Source organism: Papio anubis, chromosome 6 (genome assembly GCF_008728515.1).
Source record: "Papio anubis isolate 15944 chromosome 6, Panubis1.0, whole genome shotgun sequence".
Classification (NCBI taxonomy): Eukaryota; Metazoa; Chordata; class Mammalia; order Primates; family Cercopithecidae; genus Papio; species Papio anubis.
This window is the reverse complement of record NC_044981.1, coordinates 51,883,030-51,905,694: the sequence shown is the minus strand read 5'-3', so window position 1 is coordinate 51,905,694 and position 22,665 is coordinate 51,883,030. Positions and strand designations below refer to the sequence as shown.

General features: G+C 40.0%; 1 protein-coding gene across 2 annotated transcripts in view; it reads left to right on the top strand.

Moving 5' to 3' along the window:
* Positions 1-21,809, top strand: part of GCLC (glutamate-cysteine ligase catalytic subunit) — a 48,199-nt gene extending 26,390 nt beyond the window's left edge. For both annotated transcript variants that reach the window (XM_003897747.4, XM_021937379.2), the window contains 13 exons: positions 2,818-2,931; positions 4,535-4,593; positions 4,696-4,829; positions 9,850-9,924; positions 10,397-10,513; positions 11,497-11,635; positions 12,088-12,200; positions 13,269-13,361; positions 13,668-13,772; positions 18,629-18,710; positions 18,792-18,895; positions 18,977-19,097; positions 20,145-21,809. In XM_003897747.4, the coding sequence (XP_003897796.3) occupies positions 2,818-2,931; positions 4,535-4,593; positions 4,696-4,829; positions 9,850-9,924; positions 10,397-10,513; positions 11,497-11,635; positions 12,088-12,200; positions 13,269-13,361; positions 13,668-13,772; positions 18,629-18,710; positions 18,792-18,895; positions 18,977-19,097; positions 20,145-20,356 (1,468 nt within the window). In that variant the 3' untranslated portion in view covers positions 20,357-21,809. The remainder of the gene's footprint in view (positions 1-2,817; positions 2,932-4,534; positions 4,594-4,695; positions 4,830-9,849; positions 9,925-10,396; positions 10,514-11,496; positions 11,636-12,087; positions 12,201-13,268; positions 13,362-13,667; positions 13,773-18,628; positions 18,711-18,791; positions 18,896-18,976; positions 19,098-20,144) is intronic.
* Positions 21,810-22,665: the final 856 nt, after the last annotated feature.

Genomic DNA, 22,665 nt, shown 5'->3' with positions numbered 1-22,665 from the left:
AGTGAGTGAGCAAGCTCCCTGTGGAGAGACAAGGGCTGCCTGGATGCTGGTGGGTGCTGGTGATAGGAAAAGTGTGTGGTTTAAAAGATGGCAGAGTCAGTGAACTGCTGGGAAGAGAAGACACAGCAAGGCTTTTGCTATAGGTCATTGTCCTGAAAACCTTCGAATACTCGAGTAGAAGCCAAGGAGGAGGTTACAGATGTTAAATGACAACTTCTAGTGAACTGGAAAATGTAATACCTTATATTTTCCTTTTTTTCCCCCTTAACATTAAGAGGGTTGTACATTTCACTTAGCAAATTAAGAAAGTGGGAGGGGATTTGTAACACAAACCAGAACTGTTTTATATATTAAAGCTGAAGAATATATAGGATTGATGGGCAGTGGTGTTTCCTTCTGGGCCAGAAAATAAAGTTTTGGGTTAAACCTAATGTGTCCCTTACCTTGAGAATGGTTCCATATGGGATAGTTGCCTTTTTAAAAAAGATTTAGCGTGCACTAAATGCGTGGGCATGGTGGCTTACACCTGTAATCCCAGCACTTTGGGAGGCCAAGGCAGGCAGATCGCCTGAAGTCAGGAGTTCAAGACCAGCCTGGCCAACACGGTGAAACCCCGTCTTTACAAAAAACACAAAAATTAGCCACGTATGGTGATACGTGCCTGTAATCCCAGCTACTCGGGAGGCTGCGGCAGGAGAATCGCTTGAACCTGGGAGGCAGAGGTTGTGAGCTGAGATTGTGTCACTCTGCTCTAGCCTGGGTGACAAAGCAACCCTCCATCTCAAAATAAATAAATAAAAATAAAAAGATTCAGCATCTTAAGTCATTGTGAAGGGGGAGTTGAGACAGAGGAATAAGCTTTATTCTAAAAACCTATAATTTTGAAAAAATTATATGTATAATTTTTTTATACCCTGTCCATATAGGAAGGTATTTTGGGACTTGGAACAATAATTATTAGTTATTTAGTGGCTAGAAGCCTCCCTATACATCCACAGTAAATGATAAAGTTTTGTTGTAGTATAGGATCAAGAGAGAAAGGAGTACTCTGGTTCTTAAGTGTAAACAGGGTGACTTTCTTTATAAAGATGCAAAGCTCTATAGTGTGGAACTGTAGTCCAAAACAGTAACCATGTGACTATTTAAATTTAAAATTAAAATTATATAAAATGAAAATTATAGTTTTCCTGATGTGACTGAGGAACTAGCCTCATTTCAAGGGCTCAGTAACCACGTGGTTAGTGACTACCACATTGTTTTGGATAGTAGAGATATTAAACATTTCCATCACTCCAGAAAGTTCTGTGGGACAGCACTGGTCCAAAATGAAGCAGTGCCATAGGTGTCCGAAGATGCAAGTTCTGATTCTATCTTCTCCCTGCCACACAAACACATTTTCATTCTCTTTTCATCCAATCTGATTCTGGTGAGCAAGGAATCCCCTTAGATTTAAGTTTGTTACTCTCCCAAAGAACTATTCCTAAGGTTGTTGGCTCATAGTAAATAATGGACATAGCTTCAAGAATTCTCAAGAACCCTTGTAGCTGGGAACTGTTTTCTAGATAAGATCACTACCTTCAATTGTTTCCAAAGTGGATATGGGCAGCCAACAAATACTTTATTTTATATTAAGAAAAGGTAGGGGTTAAAAATAAGGCATGGATGGCCAGGTATGGTGGCTCACGCCTGTAATCCCAGCAATTTAGGAGGCCGAGGCAGAAGGATTACTTGAGCCTAGGAGTTCAAGACCATTCTGGGCAACATAGTGAGACCTCATCCCTAAAAAAAAAAAAAAAAACTTGGGTACAGTGGCTCACGCCTGTAATCCCAGCTACTCAGGAGCCTGAGGCAGGAGGATGACTTGAGCCCAGGAGTTCAAGGCTGCACTGAGCTATGATTGCACCACTGCACTGCAGCCTGGGAGACAGAGCAAGACCCTGTCTCAGAAAAAAAAAATAATTTTTTTTAAAAAAGGTATGAGCTTATCTTGAGCCTCAAGCCAAAAGTTTCTTCCCACTGATTTAAAACTCCTCCCTTGTTTGGCTTTCACTTAGTCCTTGTCCTCCCTCACAGCACATGTAATATATTGACCTCAAATTCCTAACTTGGAAGAACTGGGGCCATCACTAAAAGTGATGTGGAATTTTGAGCTTTACACTTAGGAATAAATATGGAGCTTCATTTTTCTGTGTTGAAAGTAGAGCTGCTTAAGTAAGAGAAAAGGGTTGGGTTTCAGACTTCAGAGAGTGATCTCAGGGGTAGGTGGGGACACCTGCAGAGATACTCCCTAATCTTGAGGGACTCATGAGGTGTCCTACAGAGGCATAAAACAGGCTCCTTCCAGATTCAGAGCCTACCGGGAAGTGGGAGGCAGTGGTGCCATGCAGGGGGTCCAAAGATAATCTGAGAGTTTAGAGATGGAAAAGGAAGACACCCATTATAGGCCATGTAGGGGGACACCTGTCACCCATGACAGCTGATGTGACCAAGGGAAATGACTTCTGTGCTGTCAGTCCTTTCTATTAGATGAAGAGATGGAGAGGACCCGAGTAAATGCTGTGTGGATTGTGGGTGAGTGGAGACTTGGATAAAGTTACTAGTGGGCTGGAATTAAAAGAAGATCCTTGTGAGCAAGAAGAGTGGGAGTGGTTGTAAAGGGGCACAGTATTTACACAACATTTGTTTTGTAAACACAAAACCCTCTGAAAAGGGGATACTAGAAATGAGGTGTCTTTAGCAGGTGCAGTGATGGCAAGACTGCACACAATTAATTCCTGAAAACAAATCCCATCTATTTAGTTCTTCAATTTGTTGTAGATTAGGCTGTCCTGGGTTCACACTGCCCGAGGTCAAACCCAACCCAGTGGAAGGAGGAGCTTCCAAGTCCCTCTTCTTTCCAGATGAAGCAATAAACAAGCACCCTCGCTTCAGGTGAGTATGGCTTTGTGTTGAAATGCAGATGCCCTTCACTAGACCCCTGACTTCTGAGAGTATAGTGTTTCTGTCTAGAAATCCTTTTTGAGCATTAACTGAGTTTTGGCTGTCTTCCTAAGTAACCAGAGAAGACAGCAGATGTGCACCTGTTCACATCTTCAGTACCCCAAGGCTCCTTGGTTGTTGATGCGTGCACCAGGCTTGTCAGTTCTCCAAGTCATCACAAAGTTACTAGCTGAGCCACTGACCTCTTTTAATGAGGAGATTATTTTCAGTCCTAGGTCTGTAAATGCCTACTGGGATTTTTTTTTTCTTTTCGTTATTTCTATTTTTTTTCCCTCTATCTAACCGTCAGTATCTGTGATCTGCCCATCTTACTCTATATAACTTATAAAATAGGTACAGTACCTGATATATATAATAAGCACTCTCTTCTCTTCCATTAACTTCGAGTTCTGTTGGTTTGTCATTCAGTTCTGAGGTTTTAAGTTGCTTTAAGGCTGTCACTAGTCTGATCTTAGCTTTGCACAATGCATGCTCATCTGTCACCCTGAGCCTAGGCTCCTGACCCAGAGTGGCAACATGGAGACTTCTCAGCGTTCATTACTTTTAACAGGCCCGCACGTTTGCTACGTGCAGAGCCTTTTGGGGAAGACAGATACTTATAGACATAGTTTCTAACTTCATATGTTGTCATGTGTTTAAAGGAAAATAAAAATAATTCAGTTGCTCAAGAAGAGATAGATTATAACAGATGTCAAGAGATGCACCAGAAATCCTTCTTGGAGAAAGTGAGATGCTTCTGACTGAGGGGATCAAAGCAGGCTTCATGGAAGAAGTGGCATTTAGGCTGAATCTATAGCAGCACTGCCCATAGAAACATGTAATTGTAAATGTTCTCATAGCCACATTAAAGTAAAAACCAGATGAACATAATTTTAGATTTTATTTAGCCCAATATGTCCAAAAATGTTATTTGAACCATGCAATCCTTTATTCACAAGTAATTTCGTGGTTTTTTTGGTACTGCGTCTTCAAAATCTGGTGTATATTTTACTCTGACAGCACGTGCGTGTTTTAATTAGGACAAGCCATATTTCAAGTACTCAGTGGCCACAGTGTGCCTGGTAGCTTCTGGACTAAACAAGCATGAGTCTGGAGGATAAGGATTAATCCTGCAGATTTGAAGGAGGGAGGAACAAGGTATTGGGGCTCCAGAGATGCCTGGGCAAAGTGGGTACTAGAGTTTGACCAAAGTCTTTGGAGTTAATTTGGGACATGTTGGAAACAGTGAAAGCAGACCATGGCAGACTTTGAACACCTGAATTGATTTGGTAAGTTAAGGGAGCCGTGGGAGCAGGGGTTGAGCAGGAGACAGAACAGCATTCTTGAGCAGGAGCCAAAGAATTGATACTAATGCAAAACCTTTAACCAGAAAGTTCCCTTATAGTATCTTGACTCAGATACGTTATCTGTTGAGTTGTCTTAGAGAACTAATCTGAGATATGATTTCATTCCGCTTACTTGTGTGTAATCAAATTCTTCTTTTACACGATGACTGTTAGGTGACCAATTTATGACGTTTGGTTGTCTGTTTTAGTACCTTAACAAGAAATATCCGACATAGGAGAGGAGAAAAGGTTGTCATCAATGTACCAAGTAAGTCTACTGAGAAGTGGTGGGGTGGGAGAAAGACATGTTGAATTTGTTGTTTAATCCTGAATTCTAAGCCATTTTTATTTTTGTATTTTTATAATACAGTATTTAAGGACAAGAATACACCATCTCCATTTATAGAAACATTTCCTGAGGATGATGAAGCTTCAAGGGCTTCTAAGCCAGATCATATTTACATGGATGCCATGGGATTTGGAATGGGCAATTGCTGTCTTCAGGTATTGTTTCAAACATACAGAGAGGCAAAGTGTTCCATCCATTTCTGTTTTTTAGCTTCTTCATATATGTATGTTTCCTGTTCCAAAAATCACATTTTAATGAGGTTGAAATGGTAGCTGGTATGCCTTTCTGAAAAACAGTGAAATTATATTAGCAAATTCATTGGTAGCTGTCTATGACTAATCGTTCTACAGACTCTGTGGTTCACCACAAAGGTATACACAGTATATATACCTTTATAACTGTAATTTCAGTTAACTTAAAATGCAATATATTCTGTCATTGTTTCTCTTCTCTTTTTATATGCCTAGTTTTTACTGCCATCTCGTGACAGGCTAATGAGGTGGCTTAAATATTGTTCTAAACTCTGAAAATGAGCTCTGATGGAAATATTCCAGTGATTTTGTGATCCAAGGGATTTGTGCAAAACTGTCTAGAGGTATAAAAAGAGTAAATAACTTAGCAGCTTGTGTTTGTCTTGCCCCTGAGTGAAGTATACAGGAGCCTGTTTCTGTTTACCCATTAAAAAATTTTCCTGGATCTGTTTAAATTATGGTGCCCCTGGCAGTGAGTGTCCAAGCGCGCTTAAGACCGGAATGGAAGAGCATGGAACCCATCAGGTGGCCACACGCAAGCCTGCAGTTGGGTTTTGGCTCTGTCACTACTCAGGTATTTGGGCAACTCCCTTTACATCTTTTGGCTCAGGTTTTTCGTCATTTGAAAGAAGGGCTGATATTAAGTCCCCTTCTAGATCTGACTCTAAGCTAATATTTATTTTATTGCCTTAACTAATGGAAGTAAAAGAGAGAGGCTGCTTGTTATTTAATGTCCAAGGAAATTTTATCCAGTTCTGATTACTTCAGCTGATTAAAAACAGCGTCCTTAGAGGCGCGGGGCCGTGCAGAGCCTGGACCCATTAAGACCCTTCTGAGCCCCCAGCCTGACTTCTCTCAATGCAGCGGCCCAGAACCCAGCCTTCCTTCACCTCAGACAGCTACCGCGTGTACACGCATTTCTTGCGCATATATCTCTGGTCTGTTTATTTTCAGAACTAAGTATAATCCAAATTGAATGCTAGAATCAGATTTTTCCATTCTGAATGTGTTTAAATAACATGACTGAGGATAGTTTCTTTCTGTTTTCTTGACATTTATAGGTAGCGTAAAATACGTGACTTCCAAATAAACATAAACCATCACACTTCACGAAAAAAGAGATTTTTCAACTTTTAACTGCATATCTGTTTTCCTATCTTAATTACAAGTATTTCTAAAGAAAACCATTAAGTTCTAGAGCTTACAGTACATGGTTTTAGAATTGTGTAAGTGCTGTTAGTGTATTGATTGCCGTTTCTTGGTTTAATATTAAACCAGGGTGTTCTGCCAAGGACCGCATAGTTTCTCTGATATAGTTCCAAGGGATTTCTTTCCACTGAAACACTGTGTGTATACCCATAAATGTTTCCTAGTGGTAGATGATCAATATTTTTATTGCTTGTAGATAGAAGTTTTCCATCCAGTGTAAGCTCTGTCATGGGTGTAGGATTGTTTTCTTTTTCCCAATGACATATACAGTTTCACTACGCCACTTAAATCATTAGCACAGATAAAGCATTTCATGTGTGGCACATGAAATGAATTTTGCCAATTCACCACCAGAATCCCTGCTTTATGTCTCTTCAGTGGAACGCTAAAACGACTTCTTTCCCAAGTACACTGATTTGATCTGTACAAATTATATGAATGTATTAAATTATCACGTGTGCCCTGAAGCTGTGTACATCTATTATGTATCATTAGAGAGCTGGGGAAAAAAAAGAAACTACTTATTACAGTAAAGCAGAAAAAGTAGTTTTAAAGTAATTTTTTAAGGCTAATGGAAGACTTAGTGTATAAAACAAAAAGCATTTTAACCACATTCAAATTCTTGACTGTTTGGGGGCCTTTCAGGAATCACTTAAAAAGCACCAAGTTCACAGCCAGGTGCGGTGGCTCGTGCCTGTAATCCCAGCACTTTGGGAGGCTGAGGTGGGCAGATCACTTGAGGTCAGGAGTTTGAGACCAGCCTGGCCACCATGGCAAAATCTCGTGTCTACTAAAAATACAAAAATTAGACATGGTGGCATGTGCCTGTAATCCCAGCTAGTCAGGAGTCTGAGGCATGAGAAACGCTTGAACCTGGGAGGCGGAGGTTGCAGTGAGCCAAGATTGTACCACTGCATTCCAGCCTGGGGAACAGAGCAAGTCTTTGTCTCCAAAAAAAAAAAGCACTAAGTTCATGACAGGTTATGAGACCCCTCCACCCCACCCCCTCAAAGTCATGTGACTTCAGATCTGGGTTGTAGATAAAGTTTAGATTAGATGTTTAGGTTTCTAACATATATCTTCCTTAGTTCCTCCCTCCACCCCCAGCCCCACCCCCATCAGTTTCCTGGCAGCATTGTGCGTCTCCTTTATATGATGCTTTAAAAGGACACTAGAAGCCCAAATTACTCATGTATTTATAGCTTTTTAAGGCATAAGAACTTTTTTTCCTTCCATTAAAGCCATTATCCACAGTGATGTCCTATTTAATTTGATGATTGCATATCAGCTCTAGAGTAAGAAAGCTAATTACTAAAGGTATTTAAAATAACTAAGTCACTTCACTGTTGTATACTTCTCTGGGGTTGGATTTCCCAGGATTCACCTACAAATTATGTATTGTGTACAGGCCATCTGAGAGAAGCCAATTGAAAAACTGGAAAGAAAACCTGCTTCTCATAGTATCTTTTTAAAAACAAAAATGACACACACTAAAATACCTAAGAGTAACATAAAAAAGACATAAAAAACTAAGAGATGCATGTTCAAAATAATTATTTAGTCAAAATACTTGGGAAACATGTAGTTTTTTGTTTTTTGTTTTTCTTTAAATCGCAATGCCTTGTCAGTTGGCCTTTGGGGTCCCTGTCTTTCAGGTTTCTCACCATACCTTTGACCTTATGTTATCCTCTTTAGCACCTCTTTTTTTTTTTTTTTTTTTCCAAGATTCTCATTTGTTTAGCACTAACCAGGTGTCCTGCACACTTGGGATAGAGAATGGGAAGAAAGATCCCCGCCCTTCTGGAGCTTCCACTTCAGCAAATAAGTGCATAAAGACTTTGCGTGCCAGCTCCCATTTCCTCACTGCTCGTGTAATTCATGCCACACGCAAAGTGATTTCCAAGTTCCCACCTCTTTGCAGCAACTCCCCTTGGTTTGGTTATCAGTGACCTAATTGCCAACCCTTATCAATCTTTGTCTACTTTAACCTTTGAAACTCTTACTCTTTGGTGCCCATGACACAGCTTTTCTCTGTGTTGAATTAATTATTAATTATTATTAAACTAGTAATTACTAGTTAATATAGTCTCCACACTGACATGAAATGCGATTATAATTGAGCAGGCAAACTTGAGTCTCCAATAGACGTTGTCTGCTGTGGAAAACAAAGTTGAGATCTAGCTAAGACCATTGGAACTAACAAGTTGAGATTGTAACAGTCAAATATTCACTTAGCTGCTGTATTTCAAGTCTTCAACACTGAAATTATTTCATGTTCCAACACTAAATTCAAGCTGTCATTATTGAATAACACGAAATTCAAACTGTCGTTATTGAATAACAACAACGGAGGAGATTAAAACTGTTGCCAACTTGCAGTTATGACTAATGTGCTAACACAAACACATTTGTGTTCCTTGTCCCTTCTACCCTCTTGGAAAAAAAGCAGGTCTTTTGTTTTTGGTTTTGGTTTCTGTTGGGTAACAAAGAATTTATGCTCACCAAGTTGTATGATCTTTCTCTCTGCCTGACTCTTAAGTGTCCTACCTACCCTCCTTGTGCAGGCTTCCTGGGTGATCTCCCCATCTTCAGGACATTGTCTGAGCCTACTCCCCAGGTATTTCTTCAACTCAGATTTTTCTTCTGAGCACCAGCCCTGGAGACCTAGCCACTTAGAGGACCTCTTTTTCTGTCTGTTCTCTTGGCCTCATAAGTCCATCACGTCATGACACCTCTTTATCTCTAACCTCTGAACACCCAAGCCAAAACCTAAGCCATCCCCCACTCTCGGTCTCCCCTTGGTCACCAGTGCCTGCTACTTTGACTTTAGTATCACTCTCCCCCACATCCTTCCTCAGCCTTTTCCTTGACAGATGCAGTATTTTAACTGCTTCCCAGTCTTTCTAGTCTTGCCCCCTTCCAAGCTCTTCACCATACTGCCACCAGTGAAATTTGAAAACAATAGTTGGCCATGTGCGGTGGCTCACACCTGTAATACCAGCACTTTGGGAGGCTGAGGCGAGTGGATCACGAGGTCAGGAGATTGAGACCAACCTGGCTAACACGTTGAAATCCCGTCTCTACTAAAAATACAAAAACAAAATTAGCCGGGCATGGTGGTGGGCACATGTAGCCCCAGCTACTCGGGAGGCTGAGGTGGAAGAATGGCGTGAACTCAGAAGGCAGAGCTTGCAGTGAGCCGAGATCACGCCACTGCACTCCAGCCTAGGCGACAGAGTGAGACTCCATCTCAAAAAAAAAAAAAAAAAAAAAAAAAAGGAAAGAAAGAAAAGGGAAGGGAAGGAAAGCAAAAGGAAGGGAAAGGAAACAATAGTTAACAGGTCCAAATACCTTTTGCATCCCTCACTAACTGAAGGGATAGGAAGGCAACAAGCCAGTAGAAGAGAAAATGCTTTGCTAAAGGTCATTGTATGTCTGTGTCTTATTTTTCTTTTTTGACTACTTAATCCTATTTCACTTAGGACCTTGGTTATTTATATTAGTTGTCTATAGGCAATGGAACATAATTAAATATCATTTTCTAGTTAAATTCACCTAAGACAACTTTTAAACAAAACTCTTGCATTAAATGTTGCCATTCATGAAGCACTGTTAACTTGCCCCTCTCTCCCCAGCACCTTCCTTATCTGATTTCACTGCTTGGGGAGCATGCTAATGATTCCTTGGTGTTAATAACTTTGCAATTCTTAAACAGGTGACATTCCAAGCCTGCAGTATATCTGAGGCCAGATACCTTTATGATCAGTTGGCTACTATCTGTCCAATTGTCGTAAGTATAAATTACCTCTTATTTTAAATACTACTTCGTAGGAAATAAGATAGCATATGCAGAATTTACTAATGGTGTGCTATTTAAGTCCAGTTAAGACCTCAGTCAGAGATGGACTAATATAAGTAGTATGCGGGTTTAGGTATAATGAACTGAGAGTCTACACTGTAGAAATTTACTGTTGCTAGTACAACATTGATTTGTTAAACGTCAAGTTTGAATGTGGACATTTTCCCTCTCCCATACTTCATGTCCTCACATTAGAGAGAGGATGATTTAAGTGAATCAAACCCAAGGAACTGGATTCTTCTTGGTATATTTCACTGTAAGATAGGCACAGGTACGTGTGGTGGAGCTCTGTATGGGTTGCACAGACTGATTATTTTTTATCAGAAATATAACTGCATGGAGCTTTTTTTAGCATGTAAGTGACATTTTGAATTTGCAGGAGCTGACTTTTGTTTGTTTTTAGATGGCTTTGAGTGCTGCATCTCCCTTTTACCGAGGCTATGTGTCAGACATCGATTGTCGCTGGGGAGTGATTTCTGCATCTGTAGATGATAGAACTCGGGAGGAGAGAGGACTGGAGGTGGGAATTATTGTTCCTTAATAGCCCTTTTAAATCAAGCAGGTAAAAATGGATCTTTTGTAACTACTTGCAATTTTAGGATGTCTCCCTGAAATTTTTATCTAAAGTGAGGAAAAAGATTTGGTCTAGGTGGGGAGTTAATTTCTATCATATGTTGATGTCTGTATTTGTTTTAGCTTCATTTAAAATTAGTAGTGCCATTTTTCTATATTTTGGAAGTGCTGATGGCTGTTTTTAGCAAAAGGCTTTTTGGTGCCACATGAGTGTTTTGTATATGGTTCTTTCTGCCGTGGAAAGTATAATTTGTGTCAGAGATTCTTTTTTCATGTAAAAGGTTAGGCATTGACTAATAAGGGTGAGATGGCACCTCTTGTTTGCATGTTGAACTGTAAAGTAACCCTTGCCTCTCTCCAGCAAGGGGTGTGCATCAGAACCACCCATGGAAATCTTTAAAAGTAGATACCGAGACCCTATCCTAGACCTACTAAATAAGAATCTCTAGGATGGGACCTGAACCAGGGGTGTTTTTAAAGGAGCCCTTATAAGTGTTTTTGATATTCTTAACCAGGGCTATACTACTGCTGCTCTGGTCTTCATGTAATTGTTCATAAATTGTTGAACATGCTTTCTAAGTAGAAATAAACTTTAAAGGATAAATTATTTTGATAGGTCTATCTTACATTATAGATTTATTTATTTATTTGCTTTTAACCTTAGCATTTATTTTCCCTAGCTTAATAAGAATGAAAGTGATCTGCTTGTAAAAGAAAAGAGTATATTTAAATCATACCAGAAAAAAAGGGTATTTAAATTACCTTCAGATTTTAAAAAATATAATTTTCCTTAATAATACTTTTCAGGGCTCTCTAACTTTTTTTCTGTATCTTATGTTGAGGTTTTTATATAATTATCATATATAAAAATATATTATTTTCAACTCATTTTATATAGCATATTCATTTATATATATTTTTAATCTTTAGCCGTTGAAGAACAATAACTATAGGATCAGTAAATCCCGATATGACTCAATAGACAGCTATTTATCTAAGTGTGGTGAGAAATATAATGACATCGACTTGACGATAGATAAAGAGATCTACGAACAGCTGTTGCAGGAAGGTGGGTTCCCACTGCATCTTTCTGGGTTTAATTGTACGCCTTTAGTTCTTCAAAGCTCTTATACACTTTTTTGCTGACTCCTGGTCTGGTTTCTATTTTTAGTGTGAAGTCTTTAACTTTCCTTATGAGGCTGCTTGTTCCTAAAGTTTCAGGTTCCAAATACTTGTGAGATCTTCTTGACTTTTAGCAAAAGGAGCTTGCTTTGGAGGTCTGTGTGTAGGTCCACACCAGTGCCCCAGCAGGCATTGTGTAAGTAGTGAATAAAACGTTGACATTTCCGCAGTGTCCGCAGGATAAAATACTGGGCGAGGTGAGGATACTAATCAAACCAGCTATTTCAAGCTTCTAGACACCCTTTCTTCAAACTTCCTGAGCTATCCTGTCGTCTTTCTGGACTAAGAGGAAGGGGTATCTCCTGCTTTGCAGTGAGTTCCCATATGATCTCTTTGCAGGCATTGATCATCTCCTGGCCCAGCATGTTGCTCATCTCTTTATTAGAGACCCACTGACACTTTTTGAAGAGAAAATACACCTGGATGATGCTAATGAGTCTGACCATTTTGAGGTATCTCCTCAGTTTTATTTTTATTTATTTATTTATTGACTTCTGAGAGTCTGGAATCCTCTGTTTTATATGCATTTCACTTCACAAACCAACATGGGGAGGCAGTTTTCTGTACCTGTGAAGAATACAAAAGAAATTTCATAAGACTTTCATTTACCCAGTGCAGAAAAGAACTTGAACAAATGAAAAATTGGTTTCAAGTACTCTTATTTTACGATTCTTACTGTTTATCTCACTGATTATATTGTTTCGCTGTTGTTCAGTATTTTCTTATTTGCCTAGTGGTGAAAAATTCATACACTGCACAAAAAATAACCTGATCAGTTATTTCAGTGCTTCAGACATACCACCTTTTTTTTTTTTTTTTTTTTTTTTTTTTTTTTTAGGTCATCCCTTTTTTTTTTTTTTTTTTTTTTTTTTTGTAGATAGGCTTCTCATAGGCTTATTTCTGTGTCATGTTATATGTGGACATTGACATATATACCTTTTGAAATACACCTATATCCCCTTTCTTTCCCCCACCAAACTCACAAAAGATACAAATCCTTCCAGTCTTGCCATCAGATCCCAAGATGGTTAGGGCCAAGAAAGAACTCTCTCTCAGCGTCTTGAGAAACAGCTACCCTTCTTAGGCTCTGGGGTCACTGAAGCAGCAGCATTCCCAGGAGAGGAGGAAGAAAGGAAACAACTGTTGTGTGACAGGGTTCTCAGATGAAAGTGTCCAGTGTCACCTGGAACGGGAGGCTGGCTCCTAAAACTCTCAGGGATGAAGGTGGGGGCCCCGTGGCTCTTCAGCTGCTGCCCGCTAGGTGGGAGGTAGGGAGTAGGAGCTGGGTGGGATTAAGCTTGCAGGGATAGGGCCTCTAGCTTTTGGTAAACACTTGCTGTTTTGTTTTCCTGAAAGAGCACACTCCAAGAAAATCTTAAATTATACCTTTTTGTCTTTGTCAGTTGAAGAAATTTGGTATGGACAGTAAGCGGTCTTCTTTCCTAATTAAATATCAGATCATCTTAATATTTTCCCAGATGTATGAAAAGTTGGTTTTCTTCTCTGCTTTTGTATCATAGAATATTCAGTCCACAAATTGGCAGACAATGAGATTTAAACCCCCTCCTCCAAACTCAGACATCGGATGGAGAGTAGAATTTCGACCCATGGAGGTAAGACACACGCATCAGCAAGAACTGACTCAAAAGTACTCTTTTGCCAGCTGTTCATCACCCTTCTGATGCTGCTGTCAGAAGGCTCTTAAATATAAAATAAAAATTAAGTATGTGCATGGTAACAAGTCAGTCCAAGTTATAGAGGGTTGATTTCTGAGAATAGATGTGGGCAAAGGGCTTCCAGACCCAGATGGGGAATTAGGAGATGGCTTGGGAATGACATGATCTAAGGAGGGGCCTGGGTCAGGGAAGAGCACGTTTGTGTAGTTGGTTTGTAACTTCTCTGAGCTTCTGCTTGTCTAGGTGCAATTAACAGACTTTGAGAACTCTGCCTATGTGGTGTTCGTGGTACTGCTCACCAGAGTGATCCTTTCGTACAAATTGGATTTTCTCATTCCACTGTCAAAGGTAAGGATATGTTTCTTTACGGTGATGGGTATAGATCTATCTGTAGATATATTTATTTATATATGCCATTTTTTTACAACCTGATTTCATTTGGAATTGTTTACCCTTTGCAATAAAATGTTTCTCCATCAGCCCTATTCTTTATTTTCTTTTAAACCTAAGCTTAATTTCTAGACGCTTTCCATTCAAGGTGATTGATGGCTAGAAGTAGTCCCACACATTGATTTCATTCACTACAAAATCCCAGGTTGATTACAATGTTAAAATCAGGATGGGGAGGGAAAGTGTAAATGCTGGAATGCCGGGAAAAGTATCCTCAGTAGAACTGAACTTGAGATGTTTCTGAAGAATCTGGATGGGGTTGGACTGTCAGAAAAACAAATTGGAGTTCATCAGCCCCCCAGAAGACCAAAAACCACGCTTTCTGGGAGCAGTTTGCCAGCAGAACAACTCCAGGTGATGAGGGAACAGAGCTGTGGGTGGTGGGGCAGTAGCTGAGGAGGTGAAGGCCTTTGGTTTCTGGGCCAGGGTTCCTCTTGGCAGAGAGTGGCTGGAAAAAACTGCTAAACAGAGAGGGCCCTGCCGCAGGAGTTCCTGGTTGAGGGTTTTAGGGCCAGAGAATGGAGAAGTAGGGCAGCCCTGTCACAGCAAACATGGAAGCAGGAATGAAACTGCTTAGCTCCAGCATCTGCCCCTGGGGCATCTCCTTCCTCCATGAGCGGTTTGCCAGACTGTGCCCATCCCCACACCCCCTGAGGGAAGTCAGACTGTCAGCCCATCCCTGCCTGCTCCTCACACCCAGACCAAAGATCACTCGTAGAACTCTGTGGGCCCACATTGCCCTCATGCCTACCTACTGGGGAGACCAAATCCATCTAAGAGAGATTGCATGTAAGCTACCGGTCTAAGCCTTTGCTTATAAATAAGAATAGATGCCCGGAAGGCAACAGAAAATTGAGAACAATTAACAGCCTTAAAGAGAGGGGCCCAACTGGTCCTGCAAGGGTATACTCTGTTCAGTGAAACTTGGTTACTTCAAGGAAGTAAGCTGGGCCCAGCACACACCTATAATCTCTGCTCCTCAGGAGGCTGAGGCAGGAGGATTGCTTGAATCCAGGAATTCCAGTGCAGCCCTGATCCCATCTCTTGAAAAAAAAAGATAAGAAACTGGAAAGAATTATTATTATTATTTTTAATTTTTAAACCTTTTTTGGAGACAGGGTCTCACTATGTTGCTGAGGCTGGTCTCGAACTCCTGGGCTGAAATGATCCTCCTGCTGCCAAGCCTTCCAGGTAGCTGGAATTACAGACACAAACCACCATGCTCAGCTTTGGAAAGTGTTCTTAAAGGAATTCTAATTAGTGGCCTCAGACAAATTCTATAGAGGTTCAGTCACATCCATAAAACAAGCATTATAGATGGTGCTTATTTAATGGTGAGTATTCTCACCAGTAGTGCAGATGTTGTTGAATATCCAAGGTAGTGACTTAGAAGACCAAATTAAGATTAATCCCAGCAGGATGGTGAAGAAATGAAAATTATGGAAAACCTGAAGCCTGGAAAACTCTAGAAAATTCAATGTTTATGTAATAATTTAGAAGAGGAGAATAGTTTATATAGAAAAGATATAAAATACAATAATCAAGGAAATAATAGAATTTTTCCTTAATAAGTCTCCCTTAAGGATGAGACAAATACTTAACTCAAATGTAGGCATTTATTAATTTCAAAGAGAAAATTAACTGTCTGGACAAGAGGAAATATGAGGAGACCTGCCAAGGGGGAAAAAATCAACTGATACTACTTCTCATTTGCAACATTAAATGCTGGATGGAAAGAAGTTTTCAGAATCTCGAGAGGTAAAGAATTAACAACCACAGAATTATCTTCTCATCCAAATTATTCTTTAAATTTCAGGTGATTCTAACAAAACTGAATGGATCAAGTTAGGGCTAAAAGTATGCCAGAAGTCTTATCTAGTGTCTTAGTTTGTTTGGGCTGCTGTAACAAAAATACCTTACACTGGGTGGTTTATAAACAACGGGAATGTATTGCTCACAATTCTGGAGGCTGGGAAGTCCCCGATCAAGTCACCGGCAGTGTCAGTGTCTGGTGAGAGCTTTTGCCCTCTGGTTCATACATGGTGCCTTCTTGCTGTGTTCTTACATGGTGGAAGGGGCTAACTAGCTCTTCAGGTGTCTCTGTTATGAGAGCACTACTCCCATTTATGAGGGTAGAGCCTTCATGACATCCCAAAGGAGGTCCTGCCAATCGCCCCCCAAAGGCCCTACCTTCTAATACTGTCACAATGGGCATTAGGCATCAGCTTATGAATTTGAGGGAACACAAACATTCAAACCATAGCACCTAGTAAGGGGATATGGAAGGAGATGAGTGGCAGATACTCATTAGTGCTTGACACTTAGAGAGTTATAATTTCAAAACTACCTCTTTAAAAGTAAGGAAAACTATTAATAGTATAGAAACAGGATTTATTACTCCTAAACTTGCTGGCTAAAAGGGTGGTAAAATGAACCAGGAATACATTTCAGTGCCACAAAATTGGGTGTGGGGCCAGGGGAGTGAAGAAACAATAGCCCACAGAACATAAAATGGTGAAAATAAAATGCAAACAAATTTGAATAGACTAAACTCTATCCTATTAAACAGCTAAAACAGATAATATAAAATAGCAACAACACAGTTTGCACAAGATATACCTAGAACAAGGACAGATGCTGGGAAGAACTGCATAGTGACCTTTTGGAATGATAGCAGGAATGGCAAAGCGATATCAGGCAAAATGTGAGGTAGAAATTATTAAATGGGATAGAGAAAGTAGTTTTATATATTCTTGCAAGAAGATAGGAAAGCTGTGGTCCTTTTTGTACCATGAAATGTAACATGAAAAGAATTTAGTGTGATGGGTAATATGTGGCTTTGATGTGAGAACTAAATGCATAAATCCCTGGTACTACTTAGGAGGCTTTTAACCTGGACAAGTTACTTATTCTCAGTGCCTCAGTTTCCCACATGTATCCCAGAGGGGGATAAGTAGGCTGTTGTAAGCCCATGTGGGATTAATGAGGTAAACCACTTAGCAGAGTACCTTGCCTGTTACTTAGTAACTGACAGGTCATATAATCAAAGGATGGGAAGGGCCATGGGGGAGTTAAATGGCACGGTTAATAAGCTTGGTTGTATGGCCTGTATTACATATCTCATACCACATCTTTTTTCAGATGCCATGAGTAAGATTTACAAAAAATAAAGAAAATCTTCACTTCTCAAAAGTAGACACAATAGAGCATGCGTTCCCACTAAAACTAAAGAGAGATTCTGGAGAAATTTAACATTGGAAATTAAAAATGTATAGATTTTAGATTCACCAAAACTAGAATTACAGGTTGTATAGGAAAGTGAAAGACAGTAGGTTGCTGGCAGAGCTGGTGTGTGAGGAAAAATTATGTCGTAAAACAAAGATTTTGAATCTAAGTAGTTGAGAATCTAAAGAACAAAATAAAATATACTTTGAAAGGAAGTCATAAAAGCAGAAATTAGAAGTGGTCATTATCAACTTTTTACAAGACTAAGGAAAAAAGAAACAAATACTAGTAATGAAAGCAGATGTTCACAGCCATGGTGGAATTTATACTATTTATTTGAGTGTGCTCCTAGAGTATGTAGATTGTTCAGAAGGTCCTGTGTGTCTCTTCAAAAATGAAACCGTTAACAATCGCACTCCCCACATAATTAATGTGGGAGGAGATTTGGTAATCAAGAGAGTTTATGTACCATCTGTCCCACATCAGCCTAACTGGTCACTATTGTATACACTGAGGTCCCACATAAGATTTCATTATAGAAAATAAGGGATTACTACTAAAAAGTTTTTTAAATTCTGCTTTGAGAGTCTTAAAAAGTCATTGGAGATGTAGAGAATTCACAAATGAAACAGTTTTCGGTTTCATGAGTGAGTCTACATGTCTGGAGCCACCAGGTGGGCAAAAAGCAGTGATCTTCTGCCCTTGGGAGGGCTGTAACCTTATTCCAGATACGACAACCTATGAACTGTCTTTGCCTTTCCTCACTCTAGTGGGGAGGCAAAACCCCAATGGCGAGGCAGCAGGGGAAGAGCATTCAACTTAGAAGAACTGGGTTATAGGCCAGGCGCGGTGGCTCACACCTGTAATCCCAGCACTTTGGGAGGCCGAAGCGTGCAGATCACTTGAGGTCAGGAGTTCGAGACCAGCCCCGTCTCTGCTAAAAATACAAAAAAAATTAGCCAGGTGTGGTGGCGCAGGCCTGTAATCCCAGCTACTTGGGAGGCTGAGGCACGAAGCATCACTTGAACCCAGGAGACAGAGGTTGGGGTGAGCTGAGATCGCACCACTGCACTCCAGCCTGGGCAACAGAGCGAGACTCCGTCTCAAAAAAACAGAAGAAGAAGAACTGGGTTCTAGTCCTGCCTTCTGCCTTCATTACCCTGGGACTCCTGGTGAGACACTGCTATGTAAATGGAACCAGCCACCTGCCCTCCCAACACTGTATGTCTATTGCAAGCCTCAGTCACAGAAGTGCTTTGAAATACAGACATTCCACATGAATATAAGTTTTGGGTTTTACGTTTCTCTTAAAATTCCCTGATTAGTTAAAAAAAATCACATACCAATCCATGATTGAGTGACACAGTCACTCATAAATAAAAAGCCTGTTCCTCCCACTGGGAAGCATTTGAGCAGAACGTAGAATCCCTAAGGGAGTGAGTCCTCATTGCAGAAGTGAGGAAGGCGCTGCAACCTGTATGTCCGATCAAGAATATTGTGACTTAGTCGTGATTCTTTTTCTCCCTTAGGTTGATGAGAACATGAAGGCAGCACAGAAACGAGATGCTGTCTTGCAGGGAATGTTTTATTTCAGGAAAGATATTTGCAAAGGTATTACATTATCTTAGATTTCTAACGTCAGCTTATGCTGCAACAAGCTGCTAAAGCTCCCCTGACGCTCTTCCTCGGCAGGTGGCAACGCAGTGGTAGATGGTTGTGGCAAGGCCCAGAACAGCACAGAGCTTGCTGCAGAGGAGTACACCCTCATGAGCATAGACACCATCATCAATGGGAAGGTAGGAGGGTGGCCCTGTACAGTATGCCTCACTGTGCACATCCGCCGGCAGGGAGTTCATAACGTGTCCTGCTTCTTGTAGGAAGGTGTGTTTCCTGGACTGATCCCAATTCTGAACTCTTACCTTGAAAACATGGAAGTAGATGTGGACACCAGATGTAGTATTCTGAACTACCTAAAGCTAATTAAGAAGAGAGCATCTGGTATGATACCTGTTTTTCTTAATCTCGTAATGTAGACAGAACGGTACAATCTTAGAATGTTCAATTTCTTAAAGTCTTTTAAAATAATGCCGTATTTAATTCATGCACACTGTTTCACATTTTCGTATCTCTGCAATTATATTCACCTTTTAATCTTTGACACATAATTTAGATTAGCAGTGCTTTTTTTCTTATCAGTTCAGAAAATAGGGGTGCATCTTCAAATCACTGGCATCTCAGATGATGAAATGGCATCTGGATTGTTTACTTACCATTTATGTCCAACTGTGTTGATTGTACATCATCATGGGCTCTTTTATAGGACTAAGGAACTCTGTAAGTTAAATAAGCTGAACTGTTCTTCAGCCTGCATTTGTACATACAATGAGGCTCCTGAGAATCCCCTTTCTTTATTAGCTTTAAGGTTACATTTACAGTGCCTAACACAGTATTTGGCACAAGGGAGCTGTCAGCTATTAATAAAGCGACAGCAATAATGGTAATGGCATCTGTATTTAACTTGAGGCTTCTGTACACTTTCTGGAGTCACAAAGGATAGCCGTAGAACCCCGCCTCACCCCTCAAATGGTATACTGCCAATTTCCCTCTTCATTCACTCTACTTACTGTTCTTTATTCTCTCCACCTCTTTGATCAAAGATGGCTCAAGGGACCCTACAGTCCTCTGAGGCAGTCTCGGCATTTGTAGTCCTAGCCCTCTGGCCAAACGGGAGGACACATGCTCTTGTACACATGTGCTGGCTCCTGTCCCTTAAGAGCTAGCAGTGTCGGCATATGGGTGGCCTCTAACAGGTACCATAGAAACTGGATGTATGTGTTCTCATTGCCTGCCCGCAACCTAGAATTCCTGCCCAGGAGGACTTCTTCAAACGCTATGAAAGATGTTCCCACCGCCTGCCATGCGGCTACACTAAAAGGACACAGTGATTTCTCTCCAGAATTGTGTTTATGCCGACCACTAAATATCAACTTATTAAAAAAAAACTTCTGTGGTTTTAATTTTTTTTTCCGCTTCCCCGCCCCACAGGAGAACTAATGACAGTTGCCAGATGGATGAGGGAGTTTATCGCAAACCATCCTGACTACAAGCAAGACAGTGTCATAACTGATGAAATGAATTATAGCCTTATTTTGAAGTGTAACCAAATTGCAAATGAATTATGTGAATGCCCAGAGTTACTTGGATCAGCATTTAGGAAAGTAAAATATGGTGGAAGTAAAACTGACTCATCCAACTAGACGTTCTACAGAAAGAAAAATGCGTTACTGTTTTATTGACGAACTGACGGCAGTACCATGCCTCTCAGCCCATGTGTATGATACGAAGACCAAATGATAGAATTGTACTGGGCCAGTGAACCAGAAATTGATTAAGGCTTTCTTTGGTAGGCAAATCTAGAGTTTATACAGTGTACATGTACATAGTAAAGTATTTTTGATTAACAATGTATTTTAATAACATATCTAAAGTCATCGTGAACTGGCTTGTATATTTTAAAATTCTTACTCTGGAGCAACTACTGTCTAAGCAGTTTTGTAAATGTAATGTACTGGTAATTGTACAATACTTGCATTCCAGAGTTAAAATGTTTACTGTAAATTTTTGTTCTTTTAAAGACTACCTGGGAACTGATTTGTTGAAATTTTTCTCTTTAAAACACTTTCATTAATTTTCCTTTGTCATTTCCTTTGTTGTGTACATTAAATCACTTGAATCCACTGAAGTGCTTCAAGGGTAATCTTGGGTTTCTAGCACCTTATCCATGATGTCTCTTTTGCAATTGGAATAGTTAACCACTTGGTCACCTTGCCCCAAGCTTTCCCCTCTGAATAAATACCCATTGAACTCTGATGGCTGTTATCAAAGGAACTTTTCTTTGTTTAAATTTGCTGATGCAGGAATTAAGTTTAAACACAACTCTGTGGGAAGAAAGGAGATTATTACCCAGAATTCACATATAGTGATTATTAAGGACAATTTATTTTTTTAATAAAAAAAGTTGGCAGCGGGGGGTGGGGGATGGCAATCATTTTTCTTCCTACACATACCAAGGATACTGTCAAAAATGGCATTAGTTCTTCTGTTGTGGCCTGTTATTCTGATTGCTGCTGTATACAGTTTTGTTACTCTTTAGTTGTTAGTTAAGCATATTGATGGATTGCTTTAAAAGCCATTCACTCCAGATTTTACCTGGGGAATATTCTACATACTGCTTACTTTCTCTATAAAACTCATCAATAAATCATGAAAGGCACTGAGTTCTGTAAATCAGGACCCTAAATGTTTAATTGTAAATAAGTTTCAGATAATTGTTACAGCTTTGCGTTGACGTTTTGTTGGTTTTTTTCAATTAGTTAAGTCTTAACTGCTTCTAAAATAACTCTGTATTGTAGATTATGCAGACCTTTACAAGCATAAATATTTAAACTGTAATATGCTAACTTGAAGAGATTGCAATAAAGCTGCTTCAGCTACCCCTGTTTATGTTTAAATACTAGGGTTTGTTCTATATTTTATACACGCACTTTGGATGATTAAAGAATGCCTGGTTTTCGTTTGCAATTTGCTTGTGTAAATCAGGTTGTAAAAAGGCAGATAAATTAAAATGTTTGTGGTATGAGGAAATAAAAGAGTGGAATTAGCATTCATTCAGAAACCTTTGAATGTGTGTGAGTTCCACAGCTCAACAAATAGTTGTAGAGTTTGGTTTTTGTAATTAACCCAAATACCGTGAAATTATTTTTTATCATTGAGACCACAGACGTTTCTCGAAAGAAGCATAGTGATGAAGACAAACAGATACCTTATCTCCGCTGGTAGCTATCACCCCTGTGGGGAGACAGAACTTGAAGTGTGACTGAATTGACTGCTGGGCCACTGGAAGATTTGTTTTTTTTTTTCACTCCCAACTGCTGTTGTGCTGGGTCAGTGGGGACATGGTGAATGAATGTTGAGTAACCTGGGTGCTGTGTGCACACCGCAATCTAAGCAGGAGATACTTAGACTGTGAGTCAGCAAGTCCTGCAGAGAGCTGTCTTCGACTCCTGTCTTTGGATCAGTATTCAGCCCCCCACACACACGGTTCATGAAATAATGTTCATCTGAGCAACACACTTTTCTCAGAGCTCTAATTTCTTTATTTGAATGTTCCTAGGGCAGTGCTTATCAAACTGTAGTCTACATACAAATCTCTTTGGGGTGTTATTCTGGCTTGGTAAGTCTGGGGTGGGACCCACATTTCTTAACAAGCTCCCAGGCGATGCTGATGCTGTGGATTTGCTGGCCCCGTGGATAATAAGGACTTTCTCTACCTGAGCTATGGACAAATCAACATTAAGTCTCAAATAATCACTTGCTTTTAAGTCTAATGTGATATGTCTAGATTTTCTCTTATTAAAGACCAGATAGTGGTCTTCTTTCTCCAGGACAGAGAATGTTAAGCCTCACAGCTCTCATGAGCTTTACCATGTGAACACAGCTGAGAATTTGGGATTTTTAGGAACAGAACTATAAATCTTAAAGCAAGCAAAAAGTGTTTTCTCCTTGG